General features: G+C 44.8%; 1 protein-coding gene across 1 annotated transcript; it reads right to left on the bottom strand.

Annotated features, from left to right (window-relative positions):
* Positions 1–404: 404 nt before the first annotated feature.
* On the bottom strand, positions 405–875 carry LOC134288990 (uncharacterized). Its single transcript, XM_062854970.1, has one exon. It carries the CDS (start codon positions 873–875, stop codon positions 405–407), a length of 471 nt encoding a protein of 156 aa, XP_062710954.1.
* Between the last annotated feature and the right edge of the window lie 9,542 nt (positions 876–10,417).

The raw sequence follows: 10,417 nt of genomic DNA, 5'->3' as shown, positions 1-10,417 counted from the left end.
AAAGCCCTCTGATATCCTGAGAACTCCCCCTCCCTCCTTCAAGCATTCCGGGGAACCCTAGGGTGAACCTGTATTGCTAGTATTGATTAATGAACACAAGTCTAACTTGTAGTAGGTGATAGAACAGAATGATGTTTTATTACTAGACAAATTTATAGATTACTACGATTACCAATATTCCCCGCCTTAATCAGGAATTTGAACTAATCCTAACTCATTTGCAGCTCCAACGAATTTCACAAACGGGACCGGCTCTGTAAGTACATCTGCCTTCTGGGAATCCGATCCGACTTGCTGGAGTGCCATCGTCCAGCTTCTCTCTTACAAAATGGTGCCGTATGTCTATGTTCTTTGTGCGAGGTGAACAGCCAATTTCCTTATCGGCCAGGCACAACGCGCTGCGGTTATCGTAAGACATAGGAATTGCATCTTGGAAACCGAATAGTTATCTTCGCTGACCGCACCACCATACTGCTAGCTTCTTGTGTTGCTGCAGACAACGCCATGAACTCGGATGTTTCTTGCAACTCCATGATATCGATCCGCCTGCCTGCACATTGGAACACATATCCTGTTACCGATTGTCTGGTATCCGCGTCATTGCCCCAATCTGCATCGCTGTAGCCCTCGAAAAGACTGTCTGGTTTCTTCTGATACACCAGCTTCGTGTTGAGCGTTCCCTTGAGATAGCGCAAAATACGCTTTGCTGCCGTCCAGTGGGGTTCTCCTGGATTGCCACTGAAAGTGCTCACGGAGTTGACTGCATAAGCAATATCGGGCCTCGTAGACTGTGCCAGAAATTGGAGTCCACCAACTAATTGACGAAACAGCACATCCTTCATCTTGTCTTCCTCTTCGGAAGTTTGCAGACCCATAGCTTTTGTTAGCTTCTGTGCTGGATCGTAGGGACTTGGACTCGCATTACAGTTAGTCATCCGAAATCGCTGCAGCAGATCTTCAATATACCTACCGTTGCTGATCCAACATAATCAAATTCTTCTCCTGTGTGTTTCGAATTCCTAACACTTGCTAGGTCTTTCATCCTGAACTTTTTCATTAAACGATCCTTCACCTAGCTGACCCATTCTTGAGTATTTGAAAACAGCAGGAAGTCGTCGACATACACAGCACTAATGATGATCTGCTCGCCGTCCACGTGATAGTAGACACAGGGATCAAAACTGGAACGCTTGAGGCCGATGTCCTTCAGTTCTGCATCTAACTTCCTGTTCCATACGCGACTGGATTGTTTCAGTCCGTACAGCGCCTTCCGCAGGCGACAAACCTTCTTCGGAGCGGTTTTACTCACATGACCTTCGGGCTGTTCCATGTTGATGACTTCATCATCCAACTCTCCTTGTAGGAAAGCTGTTACAGCATCCATCTGAAAGACGTCCATATCCAGTTGAGCAGCTGCTGCCAGAAGATAGCGGATTGTGGCATAACTCACTAACGGAGAGTACGTCTGGTCATAATCCACTCCTTTCTGCTGTGAAAACCCTTTGATCACTAACCGCACCTTGTTGCGGTCCACCGTTCCGTCCACGTTGGTCTTGATCCAGTAAACCCATTTACACTTCAGGGCTCGTCGTGATGATCTGCAAATCAACAAATCAAAATTTTAGTACTTGCCTGGGATTCAGCGCTCCCTCGCGCTGCGCCTGACCATGCTCGATCGTGTATCTTCTGATTGCGGAGGAAGCACAGGCGTTGTAGGCGTCATCGTCACAATCGTGTCATTTGCACTGTCATAATCTGTCTCCGCTTCAGTTTCTTCATCGGTATTGACAGGTTGTTCTGCCTGGATTGCTTCATCCGAGTCGTCGGTGTCGCGTCGGTTCGTTCATGCCGTGGTCCAAAATCGTCCGGTTCATGTAGCTGCATCGTCACATGCTCATGGTCGGACCCCGCCTGGGTGGCTTCCAGGGGAATCTCCTTCTCACTCAAATACATCACATCACGACATACTGTCACCTTACCATTCCGATGGTTGAAGACTCGGTATCCTTTCGTCTGTTCGCTGTATCCAACAAAAACGCCTGCTTCAGATTTTGGATCCCACTTCTTGCGTTGCTCCTCCGAAATGTAGCACATAACCTTCGAACCGAACACGCGTAACTCCGACAGGTTAGGTTTCCTTCCAGTGAATCGTTCTTCGGAGGTTACATCCAGGCCTTTAGTCGGAGATCTGTTGATCAGGAACACGGCCGTGGGTACGGCTTCTGCCCAAAAACGCTTTTCCAGGTCACCATGAAACAGCAAACAACGAGCTTTTTTCATCACCATACCACCTCTCCGCAGGGCCATTTGGTTCCGGGTTGTACGGAACCGTCTTCACATGATGGATTCCCGATTCTCCCAGAAACTTCTCCATTTTTGATTTATATACTCAAGGCCGTTATCCGAACGCAATCGCTTGATCCGTCTTCCCGTCTGTGTTTCAGCAAACGCCTTGAAGCTCTTGGATCAATCCAGAACTTGTTGTTTTGATTTGAGAAAGTACACGAAAGTCTTCCGGCTGGCGTCATCGATGAAAGTCAAAAAATACTTGCTCCCACCGATGGACATATTCTCCATTGGGCCACACAAAATTACTATGGACTAATTCGACACGTTGCACACGTTGGAATGGTGGAGTCCACAAAATCGATACCTTCTGCTATGGATCGCCGCCGCTTCAAACTATGGCTGTTCAAGTGTCCCATTCTTCGATGCCATAACATCATGTCTTCATTCGCTTTGGCTGCACAGGATCTTTGCTCGCCGGACAAGACCAACTTGTAAAGTCCCATTACTCTCTCTTCCTGTTGCCACCAGTTCGTTGGACGCAGACCTCAGTTCACACGTATCAGCAGTGAATACTACTCTGTACCCACTCTTGCAGATCTTACTCACCGAAAGCAGGTTGATCGCCACTTCACTTCCAATGGCCGCCTTCAGCTAGGCGTTCCCAGTGACAAGGACTGATGACACCGCATTGTTTGCCACGTTAATTCGCTGCGAAACTTCTTCCACGCCATCGAGCACCACACCGCCATGGCACATATGAGAGGTTGCGCCAGAATCGAAGATCCAGACCGGATTTGACTCACCGTTTCTCTGGAACAATGGTTCCCCTTTCTCTCATGCTTCTTTTTTGGTTCCTTTGTAGGACACTATGCTGCATAGTGGCCCATCCGCTGACACTTGCAGTACTTCACGTTTGACTTTTCGGCTGCCTTCTTCCGCTGCTGACTGATGAACGCACCATCGCTTCCACTCGACCATGGATTATCGCATACCTTTACGTCCTGAAGAATTTTGGCCTTTATCGCATTCGCCGTCATCCGAGCACCTGACGCCTCAAGGCCCATAATTATCGGTTTGTACGTTTCCGGGAGTCCCATCAGCAGGAGGCTAGCCAGCCAAGTGTCGTCGACTTTGAAACCGACCTCCGATAACTTGTAGCTAGCCGACATCAGCTCGTTAACCCCTGACATCTTCTGAAACGCATTGAAGTCCCTCTGAATCCTCTTTGAGACCTCCCAGAAGCTCTTTTAAAACTACCCGGGTTGCTCTAAAGCACCCTGAAATGCCTCTGAAATTCCCTGAAATCCATCAAAGCCCCCTAAATGCCCTAAAAATGCATCTGAAGTCCCACTGAAACCTCCTATATTCGCCTGAAACCCTGTATGGCATCAACTTTCAATCTTTTGGCCTCTCAACCTTCTTAAACTCCTGAGGCAGACAAAACCAACAAACGGAAGCAAAAGGTCACCGACACCCAACCCGGGTCGCCCATCATCAAGTACCATGGAAGCTCCGGATCAGCCTGACTCAGTTGCGCCTTCTGGTTCTACGACGACCGATCATCAGCCTCGTTTAAATCGTTCCTGCCATCCAAGGCGTTCCAACTCTAGTGCTGGCGATGAGGTCTTCAAAGCTGCCATCCGAATGTATACCAATCGTAGCTGTAATACATGGCCTGATCAATATTCTCTACCTAGTTCCGTACCTCGTGTAGACGATACAGCACAGCCCGCTTCAAATCTGCTCATGTTGGTAAGATGTTGGTAAGTTTAACACATCTCCATCGATGAAGCTGTCCAGCTAGTCATTTACGTAGTGATGCTTCTGAATGGCCGCCGCTGCACGAGGATTATGTACGGCGTACTGCTCGGCGTTGATGTTCTTGACATATTGTGCTGAAGACGGGAAGCAGGTGGAACAAACATCGAATATCGTGAACTAAAAAACTTCTGTTTAGCTTCCTAAATTTTTTTTTAACGTGAGTACATCACGATCAACAATACACAATACACATATGCAATTCCTGCAACCAGGTTTCTTCGAAGAGCCACCTAATCGCTTGTGATCAGTGCCGCAGTGAACGAGACCATGCAGAGGAGAGCCGTCCATTCATTTGCAAGCAGTGCCGAGAGAAGGATGCAATTCGTTCGGCCATCTCCACCCGATTGCGTTCTCAATCCAAACAGATGCCGTCGGGTAACGATTCATGTAACAAATCAGCTTCGAACGTAGGAAGCAAGATTTCGTCTATAGGCTCTACCACTCGGTTGTCGATCTTATAAGCGCATTTGCTACTGATCGAAGCGGTAAAGCGAATGAAACATCAGAAACTCGGCGAACGAGAAGCACTGAGGAAACCTGAGCATGAAGAAGCTCATTGACAGCTCGAGTAGAAGAAGAAACAGATGGAAGAGCAGAAAAAGCTGATGGAAGAAGAATCTCCTCTGCGACAGTCAGTGGAAGTTAGAAGCGGACAAGGAGCAGCTAATGAAACAGCGGCTCATCAGTAGAGAGTCACTGGAGAAGAGAAACGAAATCATGTTGCAGATTTTCGAAAGAGCCAGTGTGATAGCTCTCGAGCCAAGGTATTCGACTGCCTGGCAAAAACCTCACCTCATGCGATAGTTGATGAGACGCATCGAAGAATTGTAATGATCCACAAACCGAGTTTGTTCCAACGGACCCGAAGGTAGTTTTGTCAACGACAATCGAAGTATCACCCAATAGATCAACTGTTTCCAAACCACATGTATACCAGTCAGCAGTTCAAGCAGTAAGTCATTATCTTCAGCCTCTAGTTCCTCCTACTCCCTTGACTGCGGCAGATCGTGGTCCTGAACTTCCTAACCGGGACAGATTCGATGGCGTACAGTCAAGCACTGTCCGTGAAACGTACCAGCGACTTGTGGTTTCGTCAAGGCCTCCCCAACCGTATTCTGCTGCGGTGAATCAGCTGGAGAATCGACAAGCTTGCGCGCCATACAATCAACGCAAGAGCCATCCTGGAATGCTACTACTCGATATATGTAGTGCAGTACCGACACTGCAGACGGTGATGCCGATACCAAATCCCAAATTTTATAAGTCTGCTTCGGAACATTATCAACCTTTAGACGTTCGTGATCATGATCCAGCGTCGCCGGGAATACTTACTTCGCAACAAATCGCTGCACGTCAGGTCGTCGGTAAGCATCTACCACAGTTCAGCGGGATCCCAGCTGACTGTCCAATGTTTATCAGTAGCTTTGAGCAGTCTACCGTTACGTGTGGATATACCAACGCCGAAAATCTTGTGCGTCTTCCTTCGGAGGTGCTTGACCGGCCACGCACGAGAATCAGTTCGTAGTAGACTTATTCTACTTCCTGCTAACGTATCACATGTCATCAGTACACTACTCACACTGTACGGTCGCCCGGAGCTGTTGATTCAGTCCCTACATGAAAAAATACGGGTCTCCAGCTGAAACGAGACCGGTCAATACCGTAGCTCGATATGGGGCCAAAACGGACCAGCTGCTGATTGGTTGATTTTATGCTATTAGAAAAAAGCAAAAACCATCCGACCGTTCCCGACCGCGTGTGGGCAGTGTTGTCAAAAGAGATTGAAAATACGATCTGCATACATTTTCATTATGTTAAATGTTCATTATAATAATGAAAGAGAAATAATTTTCCCATTCGTTATAACTATTTAAATGCATGAAGAATTAAATAAAAATTCAACATTCAAAAACTCTTATTACGGAGATTGTGTCATTTGCAGAGTTACAACATCTCGGTGACTATTTTATATGATAATCGTGAATTATGATCAATTTTGAAGAAAATCTAGCTTATGCGTTAAGGTATTTTTACCAAAGAATTATGTTTACAAACATCATTGAGAACTAATCCTCCATAAGTTTTTATTTACGAACACGCTATGGACAATCAATCAAATTATGGAAGTTATCTCCCTTTGCTCGTTCCCCTAAACTCATGACAACATTTATAGGCTCTTCTCATTTTTGTTTCATCCGTCCTGTATTTCAAATTACTCAAATAAAATATTACAATGATATTTACCGTAAAAAACTTTGATCTTGAAGCAACCACAGAGAACAGACGTCCAAGCTCATGTAGTGCAGTTGTGTAAAGCATTGCAACGGTTGTTTTGAAATAATTGGGAATGTGGCCATTACGCGGCGCTGTCAAATTTCGAATCGGGGTACAAATTTGCCGTTGTTTTACCTTTTGGCGCTAGTGTCATCAAGTGTGCACCCTAGTATAGTTCCACCAAGAGAATGTGTTGGTTTTACTTGGAAAACATTAATTGAATTATTGTTCAACTTGTTTCTTATTGAAAATAATAAAACTAATTATCAATGGGTTGCTTAAATTTTGTTGGTAAATTAGTGAAGTAATCATACACATCTTGTTATTTAAGCAAATACAGCTCAGAATCTGAGTAGGAAAATTTAAAGGTGCGCTAGTGAAATACTTCTCCAGAAAGCACCATCATGGTGTCGAAACAAGTTTTTGAGTGGGAAAGTCACCTTCGATGTCGCTACTGAGCTTGTTTTTTCTTTACACAAGATTTTCAAGCAATTTTGTTCGAGCATGTTCGTCTGTTCTCTGTGAAGCAACATAAAATATTTGGCAACACTAGCCCGAACGACGATCGAAGCGAAACGTAAATAAACAACAAACATTTTGGAAGAAAAGAAGATCAATAAGAAGCCAGTTGTCCGGTCTCGTCTCAGGTCTCCAGTTAGCCTAGTGGTTAAGGCTGGGGTACCTTGTGGTATGCACATAATAAATTATTGTATTACTCTATTACATTTAGCGTGTATGTTTACATTTAGTATATGTCATATGTGGAGACGTTGTTATTGTTGTCTTCTTCTTCTGTATGGCTCTACGTTCCCACACTGGAACTTGGCCTGCCTCTCTCCAACTTAGTGTTCTTTGAGCACTTCCACAGTTATTAATTGGAGGGCATTCTTTGCCAGCCATTGCATGAATTTTGTATATTGTGAGGCAAGCACAATGATACACTATGCCCAGGGAGTCGAGAAAATTTTCCCGACCGGAACGGGAATCGAACCCGCCGTCTCCGGATTGGCGATCCAAAGCATTAACCACTAGGCTAACTGGAGACCCTGGAGTTGTTATTGTTGTCTGGAGTGTGAATCATTGTATGTAATATTAAAGTATCGGTAATAAAGTGTATACAAACAATGAATACAGTTGTTGAATAATCATTACAGAGAAAGATTCTCACAAAAGCTATGGATCGCCAATCCGGGGACGGTGGGTCCGATTCCTGTTCCGTTCGGGAAAATTTTCTCGACTCCCTGGGCATAGTGTATCATTGTCCTTGCTTCACAATGTACAAATTAATGCAATGACAGGCAAAGAAAGCCTCTGTGGAAGGGCTCACTCGATCGATCATCTTCAGGCAGCGGAAAGGTAGAGCATCTGTCTAATCTAATGCCGATGCAAGAGTTGGTCAAGAAGATACCGGGGCCCATGAGAATGGATTGGGCAACATTGAAGACCCTTCATCCACGTGCAACTGTTCTGATGTTCGGTGACTTCATGGCCAGACTAGTAAGTGCGGCTAGTGAAGTGTACTGCTAGCTCCCGGGAGTGCCGAAAGGAAGAGACGTTGAGAAGCAGGAGCGACCAAGAAAATAATTCATCAGCAGTCGTAACGGTGTAGAAATCAGTTAAAGCTTGCCGAATGTGCGATCGCGAAGGTCATCGAGTTTCTGAGTCCTTATTCAGAATTCTACCACTGTACTCAATGCGAACGGCAAGAGTGTAACGGTTTTCGGATTCATTGATGAAGGATAACAACGATGCTAGAAGAGAGGAATGCCAAGGAACTCACCATTCCCAACACATCCACACCTGCAGATCACCAGAGCATACGGAATCACAAATTGACCACCTTGTGATTGATGGCAGGCACTTCTTCGACATTATCGACGTCGGGAGCTATCGTGGCGCTAACATCGACTCTGACAACTATCTGGTGATAATCAAACTGCGCCCAAAACTTTTCGTCATCAACAGTGTACGGTAGGTACCGGCAAACGCCACGGTACAACCAAGAGCGACTAAAGTAATTGGATGTCGCCTTAGCATACGCGCGGAATCTTGAGGCAGCGTTGCCGGACGAGGGTGAACTTCGTAAAGAACCTCTAAAAGACTGCGGAAGTTCAAATAAATCAGCAATCAACGACGCAGCTTGGTACAGTGAAAGGATTCGAAGGAACGATTGGTTAAACGAGGGGTGCAAAGAGATTGTGGAGGAGAAGAACGCAGCGCGGGGGGTAATGCTGCACCATGGAACACGGTAGAACGTGGAACGACACAAACAGAAGCGGAAACAGCAGAAGCGGAGTGTTAGCAAATGGAACAACTGTGCCGTTCCCAAGAAACACTATTAAGTTCTACCATTGGCTCAACGCATTTCGCAACGGCTTCATGCCGCGAGCCGAAGTATGCAGGGATAAGGATGACGGCTGAACGTGAGGTAATCGGAAGGTGGAAGAAGCATTCCGATGAGCACCTAAATGGTGTAGAGACGTATCCACTTTCGAACGTTTTTGGTTCGCTCGAATCAGTAGTTCATTTGATTTTGCTGGCGTAAACGGGAATGCGAACGATTTACGTTCGAAAGTGGATTCGATCGTAAACAAGAATGAGGGTAATAGCATAGGGGCAATTCTCGCTGAGACCGGCCCACTATTTACACCTTGTCTTCAAACATGTTTAAGGTGCCGATTTTCTGAAAGCCCTCGCCTAAAAAGTAAGAAAAATGCATTTGGTTACTCAAATTGATGGACCCCCCGTTAGTTAGAGCCACAACAATTTTTGCAGACCCCTCGATTTTGGTGAAATGGTGGCTTACTAAAACCGTTATAACTCGAAAGTTTCACCAAAAACCACCTCAAAACGAAATGTTGTTGAAAAGAGGAGAGATAGAGCTACTATTTACAACAATAAAAAGTTGGGTCGGCCATATTGATTTTGGCCGCCATCTTGGATTTTCATACAAAAACATGTTTTTCACCATGAGGGCAACCACCGATTTTCGAAATTTTTGCATCAATTGAAAGCTGGGACATTTATACATAACATATCAAAAAATTAGAGATGTCTTTTTCTTCTTTCAAAAGTTATATGCCGTTTCGTAAAACATGCCACTTTTGCGCACTGGGCCCGGTGCCGACCGTTTACATAAACGCAGCGTTTTTTCGCAGTGTTAACGAACAAGAATCAAAATTCTGAATCCACTAATGGAAAGTTGAAGGTTTAAGCTTTTCAAAACATTAAAAGAGTTATAAAAACAATGCCCGCATCATTGAGAAACAGTCAAAAACGGAAACGAACCTCCGATTTGGCCAAATTTTGCGGCACGCGCCTTTGTGTATACATGCAGGCGTAAACTCGGATGCTGTTGCATGTCTTTGCCGGTGCGCATGGAAATGTATGGAGAAAACGTGGCTCAATTTACAAAACTGTAGATAACTTTTAAAAGAAGAAAAAGACATCTCTAATTTTTTGATATGTTATGTATAAATGTCCCAGCTTTCAGTTGATGCAAAAATTTCGAAAATCGGTGGTTGCCCTCATGGTGAAAAAAAATGTTTTTGTATAAAAATCCAAGATGGCGGCCAAAATCAATATGGCCGACCCAACTTTTTATTATTGTAAATAGTAGCTCTATCTCTCCTCTTTTCAACAACATTTCGTTTTGAGGTGGTTTTTGGTGAAACTTTCGAGTTATAACGGTTTTAGTGAGCCACCATTTCACCAAAATCGAGGGGTCTGCAAAAATTGTTGTGGCTCTAACTAACGGGGGGTCCATCAATTTGAGTAACCAAATGCATTTTTCTTACTTTTTAGGCGAGGGCTTTCAGAAAATCGGCACCTTAAACATTTTTGAAGACAAGGTGTAAATAGTGGGCCGGTCTCAGCGAGAATTACCCATAGACTAATTTCAAGACCTCGATGTACCAAAGAAACCATTACATTTTCGGTGTCCAGTCCGGTACCCAATAAATATTCATTACCGTGTATTTTTTTTCCGTGTAAATTGCCTTTTGTGTAAATTATATTTAGCTTGTTACACCGA

Source organism: Aedes albopictus, chromosome 1 (genome assembly GCF_035046485.1).
Source record: "Aedes albopictus strain Foshan chromosome 1, AalbF5, whole genome shotgun sequence".
In the NCBI taxonomy this organism is placed as follows: Eukaryota; Metazoa; Arthropoda; class Insecta; order Diptera; family Culicidae; genus Aedes; species Aedes albopictus.
Note: the sequence above shows the minus strand (reverse complement) of the source record. Positions and strands in the feature narration are given on the sequence as shown.

Excerpts from the sequence above, each read along its gene's own strand:
- LOC134288990 (XM_062854970.1), bottom strand. The coding sequence starts at position 875 with ATGGGTCTGCAAACTTCCGAAGAGGAAGACAAGATGAAGGATGTGCTG.